The sequence below is a fragment of the Coccinella septempunctata genome, chromosome 4 (genome assembly GCF_907165205.1).
Source record: "Coccinella septempunctata chromosome 4, icCocSept1.1, whole genome shotgun sequence".
Lineage (NCBI taxonomy): Eukaryota > Metazoa > Arthropoda > Insecta > Coleoptera > Coccinellidae > Coccinella > Coccinella septempunctata.
In genome coordinates, this window is record NC_058192.1 from 2,472,221 (window position 1) to 2,490,409 (window position 18,189).

The following is an 18,189-nucleotide window of genomic DNA, read 5'->3' on the forward strand; positions in this document are numbered from 1 at the left end:
TTTACCAGTTTTAATTTTATTCCTCAAGATAGGTTGGGATGGTAGTTTCCTGTCAAAAGAATAACAATGTTATGAAATGCTCTATGATTTATTTGCGTCCCTTTCCCCAAAGAAAACGAAGAAGAAGAACAAACAAACGATTTATAAAACGAGAAAAGCATAGATTTTTTTCGCTATTTTTTTTTATTTCAATACGCGTATTTTAGGTCCTACCCGTTATTCATCCCCGAAGGAATATAAATAACATGGAATTAATACCCATGCAACTTTTGGCGTAAAGTTCAAGGTCCCTCCAAAAACAGCCATATAACTTTCACCGTCTTTAGTCCCATTCTATGCAGTGTTCGTACATCATTTCGTCACTGCGGATATGACGGAGAATTCCATGAAAACGGACGTCATAGCTTTTCCGTACCATTTTCCGCCATAGTGGGTTTTAATCGTATCCCAATAGTCAGGATATAGAGCCGGTCAAAAAAGACGCAACGGGAAGAATTTTAGATCAAAGTTTGAAACATTTACCCTTGAATTTATCCCTTGTATATTATGTATTTCTTCGATTTTGCACAAAAGGATTGTTTGTAAGATATTTGAAGAAGCAACATACCTATTTTGCATATTTTTTTTATAAACACAATGAGTATTATCGTCCAGTGAGTTAATGAACTAGAACCAACACTCAAGACAGTCATTTTATCGATTAGAAGTTGTCGAAAAGCTTATTTGGCTTGTCTCCAGAAACCTGAGATTCCTTAATCCTGTAAAGGATATTCACAACAACTGTGACTAAAACGTGATGAACGGCATTCAGTTGAAAACATGAATTCACCATATTCAGTTCACAAGCATAGTGAAAAACTGTCTTCCTGAAGTGATGCAGTGTATTTGTAATTTGGCTGCTTTCATGTAGGTGTATTTTGAATATTTTAAGCGAAAAGTGAGGAAAAATCAATTGAACTATTGACTTGGGTTCGAAAAATCAAATTGTTGGTTGAAACAGGCACATTCATTGCTCAAAAGTGTATAACAATCGAAGTTTTCGTGTATCATCTTGAAAATTCTGGAAATATTAGAAGAAAATTCCAGAGAATGAAAACTACATCACTATATATATGAAGAAGAGTTTTCTTCCATTTCTCACTATCTAGCATTTCATGAAAAACTGCAAGAGACAAGAAAGTCTTTCAATTTTTAACGGTTTAACAATTTTCAAGGAATTCAATACATACGCGGTTAATGTTCAGTGGTTCCAACATTGAACTCTCTTTTAGAGTTTTAGAGTTATGGGTTCCAAAGACATTGTCAACCCCAAAATATGTAGAATTATGAAATTTCGCATGTCATAAACTCGCATGTACCAAATTCAGATTTTCGTATATCGATTCGATTCGTATAGGTTCGAAATTCAGAGGGCTGTGACTCCAAAATTAGGAATCTACTAATTGTATATATTATGTTGATAATCTGTGACCAAATTTTCTTGCATATATTGTACATCATTCAAAAGGGTTGGTATTTTCTGTACACAACATCCAGATTACCTACTGCAATGTTCTCAACATTTGAGGAGTAGTTTTTCAACATTCAATGTAAGGTTCGAATATAGGGGTATTAAAAAAAAATAGGGGTCCAGGTGATGTTGTATGAGCGAATTATTCCCTCTTTTTATATTTTTCAATTAAGGTATTGATTTGAATGAACAAAAAATATAAGAAAGTTCTAAGCGAATTTGTAGGTATTCCGAAGTTCGTGGTGCAAAAGACAACCCCTCAACGATCAATATTACTTATACAGCGCATGTGACATGGAAGATACAGATGACGGGAAAAGTGTTTTTCAAGTTTCTTTCCCAACGAATTCCCTGGAAAGCCAAAACGAACAAAATCAACCGATAAAAATTCCTATCTGTGTGTCGACATCTTCATCCATGTAAACTATATCTATATAAGCCAGGTATTCCTCGGTGTTTTGCTGAATCCAACAAGTTGCAGCATGAATTGGGTCACAATGCGCTTGTACGAAATGTTCTGGATTATGCCGGCATATTATTCCGACCTAATTCCTTACTGCATAGGTACCTCTGCTCCCGTCAACTTTTATTTTAAATGTCAAAAGGTTGCATCTCCTCGCAGATTTATGAGGGCATAAATTTTGTCTTTCGAAACTGATGCCTCGCCAATTTTTCATACGCCCATGGCTTCAAACTTGGTTCGTTAGAGTCTAACACCAAATGAATCATTTTGGGATGATGCACAATTCATAAATCATCATGGGGAAACTCGGAAAATGCAAATTGTTTTGAATTTTTCTTCAGTGAAATCTCATTATTTTCTCAAAGGAATTTTTTTGCTAAAATGAGAGCGTCTACTTTCATTTGATGGCAGAGCCTTTCAGTTGTATTTCTGGAGCCTATGATGGTACAGGGTGTTTCACGTAAGGGGTTCAGCAAATTTGAAGACGGAAACTTGAGTACGATAGTATTTTTCATGAGCAATCCAAACATACCATGAGAAGACTGTCAAAGATGGAGTTATTTTGTAGTAGGGGAGACTGGGGAGGGTTGATACGTTTTTGGGAATTTTTATTTTGGAAACTGAATTATATGAAGAAACAGGAACACCGGCAAACACTTTGTATCGCCATGGCGATATGTGTGCTCGCAATGCATTGCGAGCACACCTGACACCTGATACAGAATTCGTTTGATCTAGAGGATGAAAATGAACCATTGCGATATATATTGGCTACATCTTCGCCCTCTCAGTCATATTCTTCAGCCGTGTCATCCTCATTGTCCGAAATACCCCGATCTACATACTCTTTCTTTCGTATACCTCTTTTGTTTGATTTTCCTGGTTCTTGTTCTGCCTCGGCTATGTATGCTGCTGGATGTACTAGGATTATTTAGATCAGTAGGTAGGTCAGCAATGATACTGGCTTGCTTTGGTCCCATAGGTGTAGAAAAATCAGGAAATGGTCGGTTAGTCACTTCCGCACAAGAAAAGTCGGCCACGTTAAATACATGGGGATTGTACGGATAAATTCCATTTGTTAAAAATCCCCTTGATATGTTGGATGGTGAAAACGTATTCATGTAGGCCTATCCAACTAGCTACGGAATATTTTTTGAAGATGATACATGTATCAGGCCTCCCCACGAGAAATGTCTCAAACCTCCCTGAAATCAATTTATAAAGTGATTCATGTTTTCATCTCATTCTCATATACTTTGAAAACCGAATAAAACTGTAAATTGAGTAGTTTTATGCATATTTCCCAGTGAAATGTTTGTTTATGCCGAAGAATTAATGCATGATCATAAGACCCTTAAGTAACTTGAGTAAAAACGGCTACAGATCGCGGATATAAGCCTGTATCAAGCCTCCCCATGTATCAATGCTCCCTAGTCTCCCCTACAGATTGAAACAAGGGCAGTTCTCTGCATGACCAAAAGTTGGTATCAGCCATCAGCCCCACAATGTTACTGACGTAACCAGACACACAAAAGTATAACTTCCAGCTATAAAATCCATCTTTCTAAATGGAAACATGATAGAGTGGAAGTATGAAGTTAATTACAGACTACCTTATGGCAAGCATAGCTCTGATGTTGGGTACAATAGACCTCAAGGTCTAAAGACCCTTTAAAATCTCGAATCTTTACGATACAAAAATTCTTATTTATTCCAAGTGTGCAACTTTAGGTTTCCTCACTTTTTTCGCAGCGTCGTCGAACTTTCACCCCTGCAGGTGCAAAATTCCCTTGCCCTGATGATCGATCGTCTGCTCCAGCAGCATCGCTATTTCCGAGCGCCAAAACAGATCCGACGTCGTCTCAAAACAGTACGAGTTGGGGCGGGCGTGGGTGATATACAGCGCGAGTTTGTGAGTTTGATACTGCCGCGGTATCGGGATGGTTTGATGTGTTCCTACCACACCTACCCCTGCAGTCGAGGCTCTCGCACCATGGTGTGGACCCACCGTGGTACCCAGCCCACTGGAGAGAGACCGGTATTTGTCGCCAAAACTTTTCGGTTTTCCAATGAATTGAATTTTGGATATTTCACTCTTTCGTGAATTGTTCAATACGTTCAGGAGTTTACGGGGTAGAGAAATCATTAAGAGATTAATCTTCAGATGAAAATGACAGTTTTCGTTGATTAACACCATTTTTTTACAATGGTCATTCACAAAATTCTTTGTCAAGTATGCTGAAGGTTGATATTCTATGCTTTATCGTGGTGATTAGCTTCTTTCAGACTCCATACCGATTTTGTTGTTTACTCTGAGTATGCTTGTAATTGTTTCCTTCATAATACAGAAGGTTACACTAGATCTAACTGTCACTGACATGCATACATAATTTCAATCTGTGGGTAATGTTGTGGGATAGACCTAGCATTACTTAGTAATTTTGATTGCTCGTTATAATGGACCTGCTGAAAGTCTTATTTTCTCTTAATCTAATGTGCTTCGTTAAAGGGCATTGCTTGTTTTCGAACTTTATGGATGAAATGACAACTTTCTCATTCCATAACATTCTCCATTTATTATACCTACCTCAACTAAATTTATGAAAATTCTTCTCAATAGTGTGCATTGATTCCCCTCTGAATGATTCCTTCATCGTTCCATTCCTCAATGAACAGCAGTTATCAAAGGAAAATGCATTGATTGTTTCTCTTATTACTGAAGCATAGAAGACGGCTTCTATAAGATTGAATGATGTGTTATGATAAACTCGAGTCTTACTCGATCCAGAGTATATCTCAGAAGTGTTTTAATTATAATTCTTCAAACGCGTCATTTGGTTATCAATTTTCAATAAAGATACTTTCAAACTAGACACTAACACATCCTGTGGTTTCTGATTGCTCTAAAACAGTATACAGAATACATTTTATTATGTAATCATGACGATATAGAGTGTTGGAGAAAGAAATCTTGTCGGTTTTAAACCCAAAAAAGTTATCTGGAGCGTTGAATAGAAGCGTCCTTTTGTTTTTGGTCTGGCACTCATCTATGCCGGATTATCTGGTGGTGGCCATCCTGAACAGATTTGGATCTATTGTTGAACAGTTGCCAGGTTCCATAAAGCCGAGCATATCCTATTTTCGAGCGTCTTTTTCCCCCTCAAATTCGTTGGGATGAAAACAAAATAAGTCTATTATTTCGCGGAAATACCGTTTCTGATATTGGAGCTCAATCGATAGTACAATATCTCAGGCTCCAGCTTGGAAGGTCTGCCCATTCGATAAGGAAAAAAGGTTGACTCCATAAAAAGATTTCTTTCCATATTCACTGACTTAAATTATCTTCTTCTTGAGTACTTTGGCACAACTGTTCAGCTATTCACCTCATTTTCCGATTAAAAACTACAACTAGAAGAAACTATGTTTCCATTCATAAATTTTGGGACACCGTTCACGTAAAAACAAAAGTTTTAAATTGAATTTCATTAGATATGAGAATTCATGATTATATGATATGAATTCATTGCTACAGCCACTTTCAAACTTAATGTATCGTAAGGTAGATATGATTGGCTGCATTACATGGACATTTTGAAAGTGGACAAATATGAAATAAAATAGTGACCTATAAATATCGATTCGGTTCATTTCAATATAATATTCTTGACTCACGCCATAAGGTAATTCATCCGCAACCAAATTCACAGATTTACATATGGGGAACCTTTTACACAGAATACATTTTTTCCGCTGTTTGGATATTTACAAATTCAATTTTTCATTCATTTAAGGAGAAAACATACTAGGGTCGCTCCCCAGTATCACATCAATTGTATTTTTGATTGAGGAGAATGTTTCTTAAGGAAATATTATGTCTTGGGCAAAATTATTCACTTTCATCATTAAAAAGCAGAACTATCTGTTCTTTCTGGGATCTGGATCTGGATCTGGTAGAAACCAGCTGGATGAGCACTTATCGTGTAAGAAGGCTGAGTTTCAGCCTATCCAATAGCTTTTTTCAGTTTCCAAGGAACTTATCGTCACGTCAAATCTTTCATACTATTGTTCTTTTGTTGTTTTCACATTGAAAACGAAGAATATAGAAAATTGTGTTCTTCTGAAATGATTTCTTTACAGAGTCCAACGCTTTTCCAACATCACAAACCATCAACAAAATATGGGTCCAAAACGTTAGTTTCAACAAGTAGTAAGCAGTTGAAATCGTCTAGAATCAAGTTGTCAACATCTACCTGCAGACTTGCTCAAACAGAGGTAGGACATAGATAGAATTTGTTGCCTATTTTTGACGATGGAATAATTCAGTTAACCAGAAATGTATTTTACCAATGATCAGGGGTAGGTGTGAGTTTTTCAGCACTCATATCACAAAACTGGAGAGAGGAAAGCCTTTTATTCAACTGATTGGTCTAAATTTTTTCTTACCTTCCCAAATGTTCTCTCATTTATAGCCAATTTTTTCCTCCAATACTACAGAGACATCTATGGCAAATATCATCTGATCAAACACTAAATGGGGGCTCATATTATGCAGTAAAATAAAACAATCACAACAAAAAACATGACGTGCAATGAACCTTTCCATTCGTAGAAAATGTGCATGTTGTAATCAATAACCGTAATGAAAATTGCAGTCTGCGACATGTTTTAGACAACGACCGTTGAGTAAAAGGTTCGATGCAGTAAAATGCCCTTCAGGATGATATTTCGAATATTTATGGCCTATTTGGCATCGGTGATAGTATCGAAAACTGTTCTCGAACTGACGTAAATGGAGAGAATTCCAATTAATTACTTCGTTGATTAAAAGGCCATGTCAGTCTGGAGAATTTCATGGCAGCTCAGGAATTTTATCCGTTTTTGAATTTCCCCAATATTGTAGAAACTCATTCCAAGCTAGAATGATGGTAGAAGTGAAATATCTAGTGTAGATTGTTAAGGTAAAATTATTCGAATGAGATAAAATTCTCGAAAGTATCCTGGAATTTTATTCTAGAGCTCCATAAGAGCAGTTTTCAATTCCAAAATGAACAGGAAACACCTGTAGCTGGAAGTATAAATAGTTGAACTAACTTCTGTGTGATATTCCAAAGTTTCAGCAGAGTAATTCAGAGGCACGAAGTGCCATATAATTCCTCTTATATTTGAACTTGACAACTGATGATTAATCGTTTCCAATAAAACTGAAAAACTATAATGATGATTCTCAAAATTTTATCCATATTTACCAATATTTTCTCAAGATAGACAGAGAGCTTTATATAAGAATGTAAATAATGGGTTTATCAAGAATAATATTAGTTCAGGGTCTTCAAGAAAATTATCTTTGACATTTTCTTTCTCGTTTCAGTTACCACTGCCTGAAAGCAGAATATCTTCTTCGCCCCGTTTAAACTTTGAACACGGTAATCAATCAGCATCAGAAACAATGTCGCCTCTTATTGATTCCTTTCCACTAATTAATAACAATCCAAAAACGCAGGAAGAGGTTAGATCTTCATCCAACAATAACGCCGATAGTGCATACCCACTCACTGCAAACGGTGAGTTGAAATAGTTACAAATATACTAAATATTAACTGCATCAAGATGAATCAATTTTTTAATGATTTCTTCCAGAGGCGTTACGCTTATATGGCAGTTATCTTACGGATTACGAAAAGACTGAAATAGAGAAGTATTCCAAAATTTGGTATCTAGGAATTAAGGCTAGGAAAATTCACGGGAACAAAAGTGGAACACATAACGGTGGATATGACGATGAGAGTGGAAGTTATAATAAGGTAAGAAAATTCACAAGCACGCTTGATTTTCTTTATTAAACATTTAATCCTCAATTTACGCCCTGTGTATTGAATTGGCGTTATTTTTTGCTTAAAGATTGATCCTTTACCAATGGAAAGGTTCAATTTTCATTCATCTACAACGAACATTTCAGATTTTATGATTTTTTCCGCGAAGGTACAAAATTTCGAACTCTCCATCGACCATAACTTGAGAAATAATACTTTTCGCGAAAATCGGTTTGCATATTCGTAATAAACGCCCTCGAATTAGTTAACAGTATAAATTTGGTTCCGATCGGAGCAAAAAAAATTTTTCCTAAAAATCGCAATTTTTTCCATGCATATGTATGGAAATTTTGCCAAAAAATCAATTCTCTCCGATCGCCACCAAAATTTGATCACCAACTAAATCGAGGGCGTAGATCACGAATATGCAATCAGATTTTTTCTGACAGGATTATTTTTCAAGTTATGGTAGTTGGAAAATTCGAAATTTTGGACCTTCGTAAAAAATCATAAAATCTTAAATGTTCGCGATAGGAGAATGAGAATCGGACCTTTCCATTTCTCAAGCATCATTCTATGAGGGAAAAAATCAGCATTTGTCCAGTACTATTTTTCTGGATTCTACAGCACTTCAAAGTTGACCAAATTTTCTGAAATTTTTCACAAAAGGTGATTTATTTCCCAAAATACTGATCCAAGAGGAAAACTGATTACATATTCGTAATCTTCGATCTTGGATTTATATAAAAAATCACCCAAGGTGATATAGCTCGAAAAAATTTTTTCGATCGGACTTAGCCACCTGACACTACCCGTCAGCGAAAATATTTCGAAAAAAAAATTTTTCGAGCTATATCGACCCGGATCATTTTTTTGACCGATTCGAGGTCGCAGATTACGAATATGCAATTAGTTTTCTCCAAAGATCAGTATTTTGGGAAATAAAACACTTTTTGTGGAAAATTTCAGAAAATTCGGTCAACTTTGAAGTGCTGTACACGCCAGAAAAATAGTACTGGACAGATGCTGATTTTTTTGCTCATAGAATTATGCTTAACGAATGGAAAGGTCCAATTTTTATTCATCTATCTCTAACATTTTAGATTTTATGAATTTTCCGCGAAGGTACAAATGTACGGATTTTCCATCGACCATAATTAAAAAAAAAATCATTTTAGAGGAAATCTGTTTGCATATTCGTAATTAACGCCCTCGAATTAGTTAACAGTATAAATTTGGTTCCGATCGGAGCAAAAAAATTTTTTCCGAAAAATCGCTAATTTTTCCATGCATATGTATGGAAATTTTGCCAAAAAATCAATTTTCTCTGATCGCCACCAAAATTTCATCACTAACTTTATCGAGGGCGCAGATTACGAATATGCAAACAGATTTCTTCTGAAAGGATTATTTTTTAAGTTATGGTCGATAACATATCGAACATTTTCCACCACATACTAATCAAGCTCCATAATGAAATTTCCAATTGTGAAAAATTCAGATTCGAATGATTTCCGATGCATTAAATGAAAAATCAGTTTATCCTTCCTGATGAAGGAATGCACCGGATGTATTTCACTAGGCTCTACCCAGATCACGCACAAAACTCCCCCAAAAAATAAATCAAACATTGAAGAAGCGTTCGGGATGTTGATATAATAATCAAATTAAAAGGCCATTTCAGGTTGAATAAATTATCTGAACAGTATGGCACACCCTGTCACCGCTCTCCCGAAGAATTTCTCCAGTTAAATGTCCTAGGGTTGCATATATTTTTCAATTATAGCTTCAAATATAGCGACATGCAATAGACGTTCAATCATCGGTGATGGTCTCGTGATTAGCCGTAGTTCACATTTAATTGTTGCTAATTCGGTAATTAATTAGTTAACACGCGAGTGGTCACAAATCACTGCTGACAGTTATAATATGTATATGATATAAAATATATAAAAAAAATCAGCTGATTAAATACACTAGAATTCAAATTGAGCAAAGATTCCACTGATTATGAAAGGATAATGAAGTCCTTTTTCAGGTGATGCACGATCATATCAGCTATAGATATGAGATTCTGGAAGTTATAGGAAAGGGAAGCTTCGGACAGGTGATAAAGGCCTTAGACCATATGACCAATAAGCACGTAGCCATTAAAATTATAAGGAATAAAAAACGATTTCATCACCAAGGCCTAGTGGAAGTCAGGATCCTGGATCGTATAAGGAAAAAGGATCCGGACGATAACAACAATGTCATACATATGTTAGAGTATTTCTTCTTTAGGAACCATTTATGTATAAGTTTCGAATTGTTGAGGTATGTGGAAATCATATCATCGTTTTTGAGTTGGTGGAGTTATGTTTTTCAACTATTTCAGTTTGAATCTATACGAATTGATCAAAAAGAATAACTACCAAGGATTCAGCCTCAACCTTACACGAAGATTTGCCAAAAGCTTACTCAAGTGTCTTCGTTTATTGAATAAAGAAAATATCATACATTGTGACCTTAAACCGGTAAGTGCGTTGGTATTATTTTCGTTTTCACCAATTTTCCATTCAACGAAGGAAACTCTGCATTGAGTTTACGACCACTACACTTTTTTCACTATCACAAAACATCTTCAGGTGATACATGTCCTAGTGAAAATCGTGTAATTGAATCATTTATTCAATTCAATGATTTCTCCATTGTTTTTTGAAAAAATTCATCCTTATTTTCCATTTCTTGAAGAAATCCGCAACATTTTCATTTTTGCATATTTCCAGGAGAATATATTGTTGAAACAAAGAGGAAGTACATCGATAAAAGTAATTGATTTCGGTAGCTCTTGTTACACGAACCAGCGCATTTACACTTACATCCAATCCAGATTTTATAGATCACCTGAAGTAATACTGGGGTTATCTTATGGAACAGCTATCGATATGTGGAGTTTAGGTGAGAATCATGATAATGAATAGTTCAAAAACATTTAGGGGTCATTCCTAGCCAAAAATAGCGTAGATCTTTCATGTAGAAACCTCTGTTTAGACTCAGACCCCTAAAGATGGAACCTGAAAAGCAATTTTTGATTTTTGTCTTAAAACAAAAGATGAAATAAAGTTAAAAATTGATGATTTTCAGGCAGCATCCTCAGGGAAATGTATCTGAACAGCTCCTCCAAAAAAATTGATGATGACCAATGACCTGCAATTACCCCTTGAATTATTCCAGTTAACCCAGTATTATCTGTAGCTGTATTTTCAGGCTGCATCTTGGCGGAGTTTTACACTGGTTATCCTCTATTTCCCGGTGAAAACGAGGTGGAACAACTCGCTTGTCTCATGGAAGTTTTAGGACCCCCTCCGGATGATCTCATTGCAGCAGCTACCAGAAGAAGGCTATTTTTTGGTGAGGACATAACATAGAAACATGTATCGCCAAATCTCAATTGGATAAAGGGTCGATCAAGGTGAAAACCATAAAATTTCACGTTTCAGATTCGCAAGGAAATCCCAGGTGTATAACAAACTCCAAAGGCCATAAAAGAAAACCGGGCTCTAAAAATCTACAAATTGCACTGAGGTGTAACGACCACGCATTCATAGATTTCCTTTCTGGATGTTTACAGTAAGTAAAAACTACTCTAGCCATGGTTCTTAAACTGAGGTTCCCATCACTGTCCCCAGGTGGAACCCTAAGAAGAGGATGACACCCGAAGAGGCCTTGAACCACAGCTGGTTCATCTCGTTATCCACCTCAAACATGCAAGACTACGATCTTCGCCACAGCCTCTCCGATCTGAACATAGGGGCTGATCTGCATTCTCCCAGTAGCACGTCTGGGAGCAGCCAGAGCCACGATAAATACAACGTGGTACCTCAGAGAACCGATAGAATCAAGGCCAAAATGATAGATAACAAGTCGCATGTCAAGTTCAAGTTGGACAAGAACCAAACTGGTACCTTCCTGCCGCCCATCCTTTAGTTCGTGGAGAGTGTCAGCTCTTTGTACCTGAGCATTGGTAATGCTTTATGAATGTAGAAGAATGCGCTTGGATCCACTGCGGTGTTTGCTGGTTGAGAGCAGTAGCTAGAAAAAAATCGCTCCTTTATTTCGAAAATGATGAAACTTTCATTTTTATTGAAAGGTTTTAACTGTTTTAAGCCAGCTGGGAAGCTGGTGGCAACTCTGCCAAATGGAGCAAGAATCGAAGCATTTCGGCCTTTCAGATTACCTTAATTGCGAGTGTTTTGAACTTTTCATAAATTTACAAGTTTCAGTGGGGAAGGCAATGTTAAACGTTAACAACAAAAAAGGAAAAAGATGTTTCAGGACAATAAAATGAATGTATTATTCACGAAGGATACATTGAATACCTATGTGTGGATTGAAAGGTACATAGTGAAAGGATGTTGGTGTCATCATACATTTCTTTGGTACATTCAGTTCTGGGTTCTGTGGCACTGTTTTTTTTTTAAACAGCTCGTGAATTTATCATTGGATCTCGAAGTATATTGAAAATTGATATTGTTGCCTCCCTACGAACTTTCATTGTGTACCTTCAGTTGTTGTTATCAGATCTTCAGAATAGAAAATTACTTCCGTATTATAGACTTGGAACTTACCACAGGTTTTGTATTTCCATCACTTAGTGATCTTCCCCATGAGTAAAATATATACATTTCTAATATAGATACAGGCCTGAAAGAAAACGAGAAATTACTACCGATTGGATAAAATCCTCATATATCAATAAATAAACGGTTATCACCAAGAAATTTCTTTAACTTCCATAAATTCTGTGATCTTTAGAGATATCGTACTCCATTATTTATAGCAGCAACTTTCTAGTAGTATCGTTATTGGAATGTTTTATTTATAGTTCTATCGATTTCTATCAACTCCAAGATCCATTAATTCTCTCAGTATGACCAATTTTTCCAATCATTTTTTAATGGACGTAAGGATTCTATCCAATCGCTATGATCTATTTATTAACTGTCAGCTTTCAGGATGACCAAAGAACGAATATATCGCGAACTCTTCTCTCGATCTGTTTAGATGAATAAAACCAGTAGGGAAATCGTAAAACTATGATATATTGTGTAAGTAAGCCAATTTAACATAGTCCTAGGAAAATTGTTCTCAACATTTTCGAAGGAAACATTCATCATGTTTTCATCACTCATAAAAGTCACTCGCCTTAGAATAACATAATATTCGAATCACATATATTATACATATTGCCTTTTTATTTGGTTCAACAAATAAAATATTTTTACGCTAGTTCATCAATTTATTTCTTTTTTGATATCATTTTTCATATGATAAGTGCAATCACAAAAAATGTCCTTCGATCTCAAATGATTATTGTATTTATATTTCAACTGAATATTACAGATCATATATATTACAGAATATATATTGTGTATGAATGTCAAGAAATGATACCCACTCAAAAAATGAATACATACTACCTTGAATTTTATAGTTTCATATTCGAAACATCTGTTTATCTGTACAAGATTGGTAGAAACATTGAATGAATGGATCAAACGATTTCAAAAATTATGATTTTGTTGAAAGTTGAAATAAAGAATTGGTATCTGAACCTGGGTTTTAATAATATAGTTTTGAACTAAGTAGTTTTAACTAATTTCGTCGAGATTTTTTCCAGTATGCAGTATGAAGCATTTCCAAAATTATGGAGTTTCATCAAGTATCGGCCTCATCAATTCAATAATATCGTTGACTGAAGATTGAATAACGTATAAAGTACATATGTAACTTATTTATTGTGCAGAATTCCCATGCAATAAACCATATTGTGAATTAAACCTTATTTGCATAAAATCTATTCCAATCATCACTGATATCGCATTTTGAATCGCGTCTCTAACCCAATTTTTCGAAAATATTTCGTCATCAGCTGTTATTCAAATGTTGATTCTGAGATCCATTTCTCAATTATTGTTGATAAGGAGCCAGTGAGTCCACTGGAGCAGGACCGGTTCTCGATATTGTTTGCAAGGTTGTTCAGACAGAAACTATAAACGTAAACACTATTTAATAGGGATTGAATAGAGAGTGCAGTGGTGTGTGTTTATGTTCTTTTCATTCTATTATTAGTGTTCAAAATGCTTGGAAAAAGTATCAATCCACGTTATATCTTGAAAGATACAACTCTCAATAAATTGATATCGAGTTTGAGCTGTGATTTTGTGAGGTACAATAGCACTGAGTATCACAGCTTGAAAGTGTCAGAACAAATAAAGGATAAAAGGGAGAAAGCTTTGCTAGGCGGTGGGATCGATAAGATAAATGTACAACACAAGAAGGTAGGTAATCAAAAATTATAGTCACCCTCAGATAACCATATAATTCAATGATAGATGATAGCTCTAGCAACTTAAAGCCTTGGGTACCTATTTAATTTGCACTCTTATCCTTACAAATATCCTATGGAATTACTATACCTACCTGCTCTAGGGTCCAGTGGCTTAGAATTCATAATGATCGACAGGTCAGGTCAGGAATAAAATATATTGATATTAATTTTCTTGAGATATCAACCAATCATATTTGAATTCTTAAAGATGTGATTAAACTAATATGAATTCAAGAAGACTGATTGAGAAGTTTTTTACTTCGATAACTCTACTATAATAAGCCAGAATGAAGGAGAAAATGTCAAATAACACGCGAAGGAAAATTTGTATGAGATGTTCCATTCCTCCCATCTCAATCATGAAAAATTATTTATTTGTTCACAGGGTAAGTTGACAGCAAGGGAAAGAATTGATTTATTCTGCGATAATGATAGTTTTGTGGAGTACGATATGTTCGTTGAACACACTTGCATTGATTTTGGGATGGAGAAAAGAAAAGTGAGTATATTATATATGTCTTCCTCATATCTATATACTATCCTGATGGGTGTACCTATATATTTTGGTGATTGTTCCGGTCTCCAGATTCTTTGAACTCTTTTCTTGTGGATACGTTTTCCTATACCTCCAAAGGGTACACTACAGATTGAACTCAGTTATATTTATAAGATCTTAAAAAATTCTTTATTGTTGGTAGATTTCAGGAGACTCTGTTGTAACAGGCCATGGTTTGGTTAACGGACGTCCAGTTTACCTTTTCAGCCAAGATTTCACCGTCTTCGGTGGCAGTTTATCCTCGATGCATGCTAAGAAAATCTGTAAAATAATGGATCAAGCCATGCTGGTAGGCGCCCCTGTGGTTGGACTGAACGATTCTGGTGGCGCTCGTATTCAAGAGGGAGTAGATTCTTTGGCAGGCTACGCTGACATTTTTCAGAGGAACGTTTTGGCCTCAGGAGTGATACCACAAGTGAGTATGAGATGTTACACGTTTACGCCCTTAATTTTGCCTTCAGAGATACCTACCTAGGAGACAATAAGTCATCATCAAACTAATTCGGTATAGTAAATGAACCTACAAAGCATCAGAAGAGTTCATTCTTCCTATAATGTGTTACCAACTGGCCTATTTACGTTTCAGATTTCTCTCATCATGGGTCCATGTGCAGGAGGAGCAGTTTATTCTCCCGCAATGACTGATTTTACTTTCATGGTTGAAGACACTTCATACCTCTTCATAACAGGTCCAGATGTAGTCAAAGTAAGTACTTAAAAAACAGTATTCATGGAAGTTTACTATGATTGCCTGATGAAATCATATTTTTAGTCAGTGACCAATGTCGACGTCACACAAGAAGCGTTAGGGGGTGCCAAAACACACACGACGATATCGGGAGTGGCACACAAATCATTTGGAAACGACGTGGAAGCACTTCTTCAGCTGAGGGATTTCATGGGGTTCTTACCACAGTCAAATAGTCAGCCTGCCCCCGTAAGAGTATGCGATGAAAGATGGTAATTTATGCTCCAATATTAATGGCTGCTGAGTGAACTTATGAATTTCACTCGATTCAGCTATTGAACAGATGTTTTTTCAGTGACTTGGACGTTAAGATTCTGGACACTATCATACCACCAGAAACGACCGCAGCTTACGATATGTTGGATGTCATCGTTAATATAGTAGACGAAAGGGAGTTTTTCGAAATAATGCCGAATTATGCGAAGAACATCGTTGTCGGTTTTGGTAGGATGAATGGACGATCTGTAGGAATTGTTGGAAATCAGCCAAAAATCGCAGCAGGTAAAAAACACCGCTGGTTTCTCAGAACTTTGATTTCGCTATCTCCAGAGTTAGTTTTCCAGTATGTAGACCGCCGATAGGTGCTATAGTGCATGCAGCATCAATAACTTCTCTTGAGATGATTTCTTCGTCGGTTTTCAGGTGTTCTGGATATCAATGCTTCAGTGAAGGCAGCTCGCTTCGTTAGATTTTGTGATGCCTTCAACATACCAATCATAACGTTAGTTGATGTTCCTGGATTTTTACCAGGCGTTCATCAGGAACATTCTGGAATAATAAGACACGGTGCAAAACTCTTGTATGCATATGCAGAAGCTACCGTTCCTAAATTGACTGTGATAATTAGAAAGGTAAGATATATGCGTCCCTTACTTCAAGAATTCTCTTTCTATAGGATTATGCTAATTGAATCGACAATCGAAGATTTTTTTTATCAATATTTTCAAGATTAACAACGCTAGTATTTAGTATACCTACCATTTTTCAAGGGATATGGGGGTGCTTATGATGTAATGGCTTCAAAGCATCTCAGAGGAGATGTTAACTATGCCTGGCCAACTGCTGAAGTTGCGGTGATGGGCGCCAAAGGAGCAGTGTCCATTTTATACAGGGGAAAGTCGGATGTTCAGAAGTACGAGGATGAATATATTGAAAAATTTGGAAATCCATTTCCAGCAGCTCAAAGAGGTATGGTAACGATAGAAAGAATGTTTCTCCTCAATCTATTTACGTTAACGTTTTTTTCTAGGATTCATTGATGATATAATAGAGCCAAGGACAACTAGATGGAGGTTATGCCGTGATCTCGATCTTTTAGAAACCAAAAATTTGAAGAATCCACCAAAGAAGCATGGAAACATTCCCCTTTAAAGATAGTTTTTGTTTTAACAAAAAAAAAATGAATAAAAAATCCAAAAAAATCCCTCGATTTGTTAGTTAATCACAAAATTAGAAACAAAATTATAACAAGAAACAAACTAAGAAAACATAATATGAAGGAACAAAAATTTTATTCGAAAATAATATAATTCTTGAAAACTGATAACAAGATCATTTGAGAATGATTGTTTATAAATCCTCATCAAGATCATTCCCAGGATCAATTAGCTCATTACAAAAGGAGCTAGTTTTCATTAAAGCTGGGTTTTTAACAATGCATCAACATCGATCATATGTTCTACATCAATTATGTGGCCATTTGAATCACTTGACTAATTCGTACATTTTATTCAATTCATCAATAGAACGTTTATACATCAAATATGATTTCAAAATCTCATCATATTCTCTTCCGCTCACATTTTCATATTTCCCTTTCATTTCCTTCATTTTTTCAATACTCAACTCACACTCTTCTTGCTGCTTCTTGATATCCTTCAGCAGCTGATGATAAGCTTCTATTGCTTTGGGAATTTCCATGAAAATATCTAGTTTCATTTTGTACTCTGCAATCTTTGCTTTTAAGTAATTACTTTCAATCATAGCTTTACAGTACCGATTTGTCTGATGGCACATTTCAGGAACTTTATTCAACCGGAGATCAAGCATTTCTTCTAATAGCTGACTTCTAATAACCACATTTTTCATGAATGATTCTTGTGCTTTTACTAATTTTTCTTTATGAGAAATAACAGATTGATCCTTCTGAGTCAGATATAAATCGTGTAAAGATGGTGTTCGTTTTTGTGCATTAACTGCTTGATCTAGGTCTATAGATGTAATACTTTTGAATTCCCCAGTTATTCTACACTTTCTCTCCCACAGCATTTTTTGCAGAACAGATTTCAATTCTTCTCCTTGTTGAAAAGTTAATTCTTCATTTTTTAGAGTTAACCCTAGCAAACTTTGATTCTCCAACTTCAGATATTGTTTCAACTTGATATCATTTATGATACATTCAAGTTTCTTTGCCATTTCAGGGTCTAATTCATCTGCAGAATCTACTAAACATTCATATAGAATTTTATTTCTAACGTACCTACTGTACTCAATTTTTAAAATCTGTTCTATATCAGTCTGGTGTGTATTTTCCTTGAATACAGAGTTATTCGAGTTATGGTTATCAATTATACCATTTTGGTGAATTTCTGCGAAGCTAGCCATTGTATGAATGGTAAATTAACAATAATTTGAATTTATCTAAACGATAATTTTCAAATTTTCACAGATATCAGATAACCTAGCCAAGATGACAGCAAACATAGAATTCAGAAAAACTTGATCCACAT

General features: G+C 35.6%; 3 protein-coding genes across 5 annotated transcripts; 2 read left to right on the top strand and 1 right to left on the bottom strand.

Moving 5' to 3' along the window:
* Window positions 1–735: 735 nt before the first annotated feature.
* LOC123311202 (dual specificity tyrosine-phosphorylation-regulated kinase 2) lies at window positions 736–13,379 on the top strand. Of its 3 annotated transcripts, none has more exons than XM_044895028.1 (11): window positions 736–906; window positions 6,111–6,245; window positions 7,342–7,534; window positions 7,611–7,774; window positions 9,822–10,099; window positions 10,161–10,299; window positions 10,552–10,723; window positions 11,033–11,176; window positions 11,266–11,395; window positions 11,455–12,728; window positions 12,781–13,379. In XM_044895028.1, the coding sequence occupies exons 3-10, from the start codon at window positions 7,420–7,422 to the stop codon at window positions 11,750–11,752; spliced, it is 1,440 nt and encodes a 479-aa protein (XP_044750963.1). In that variant the 5' UTR covers window positions 736–906; window positions 6,111–6,245; window positions 7,342–7,419; the 3' UTR covers window positions 11,753–12,728; window positions 12,781–13,379. The 3 variants fall into 3 exon arrangements, with proteins under 3 accessions (XP_044750963.1, XP_044750962.1, XP_044750964.1); XM_044895027.1 differs by lacking the exon at window positions 736–906 and adding an exon at window positions 3,762–4,011; XM_044895029.1 differs by lacking the exons at window positions 736–906; window positions 6,111–6,245 and adding an exon at window positions 6,872–6,931.
* A 273-nt stretch (window positions 13,380–13,652) lies between these two features.
* On the top strand, window positions 13,653–16,869 carry LOC123311203 (propionyl-CoA carboxylase beta chain, mitochondrial-like). Its single transcript, XM_044895030.1, has 9 exons — window positions 13,653–14,106; window positions 14,542–14,655; window positions 14,855–15,127; window positions 15,299–15,418; window positions 15,485–15,672; window positions 15,756–15,961; window positions 16,103–16,311; window positions 16,450–16,648; window positions 16,710–16,869. Exons 1-9 carry the CDS (start codon window positions 13,906–13,908, stop codon window positions 16,829–16,831), a joined length of 1,632 nt encoding a protein of 543 aa, XP_044750965.1. The 5' UTR covers window positions 13,653–13,905; the 3' UTR covers window positions 16,832–16,869.
* A 99-nt stretch (window positions 16,870–16,968) lies between these two features.
* LOC123310940 lies at window positions 16,969–18,159 on the bottom strand. Its single transcript, XM_044894656.1, has one exon. The coding sequence runs from the start codon at window positions 18,062–18,064 to the stop codon at window positions 17,165–17,167; it is 900 nt and encodes a 299-aa protein (XP_044750591.1). The 5' UTR covers window positions 18,065–18,159; the 3' UTR covers window positions 16,969–17,164.
* Between the last annotated feature and the right edge of the window lie 30 nt (window positions 18,160–18,189).

Excerpts from the sequence above, each read along its gene's own strand:
- LOC123311202 (XM_044895027.1), top strand. The coding sequence starts at position 3,772 with ATGATCGATCGTCTGCTCCAGCAGCATCGCTATTTCCGAGCGCCAAAA. Across the intron at positions 6,246-7,341 it reads GCAGACTTGCTCAAACAGAG|TTACCACTGCCTGAAAGCAG; the intron begins GTAGGACATAGA and ends TTCTCGTTTCAG. Across the intron at positions 11,177-11,265 it reads CAGAAGAAGGCTATTTTTTG|ATTCGCAAGGAAATCCCAGG; the intron begins GTGAGGACATAA and ends TTCACGTTTCAG.
- LOC123310940 (XM_044894656.1), bottom strand. The coding sequence starts at position 18,064 with ATGGCTAGCTTCGCAGAAATTCACCAAAATGGTATAATTGATAACCAT.
- LOC123311203 (XM_044895030.1), top strand. The coding sequence starts at position 13,906 with ATGCTTGGAAAAAGTATCAATCCACGTTATATCTTGAAAGATACAACT. Across the intron at positions 14,107-14,541 it reads TAAATGTACAACACAAGAAG|GGTAAGTTGACAGCAAGGGA; the intron begins GTAGGTAATCAA and ends ATTTGTTCACAG. Across the intron at positions 15,128-15,298 it reads CCTCAGGAGTGATACCACAA|ATTTCTCTCATCATGGGTCC; the intron begins GTGAGTATGAGA and ends TTTACGTTTCAG.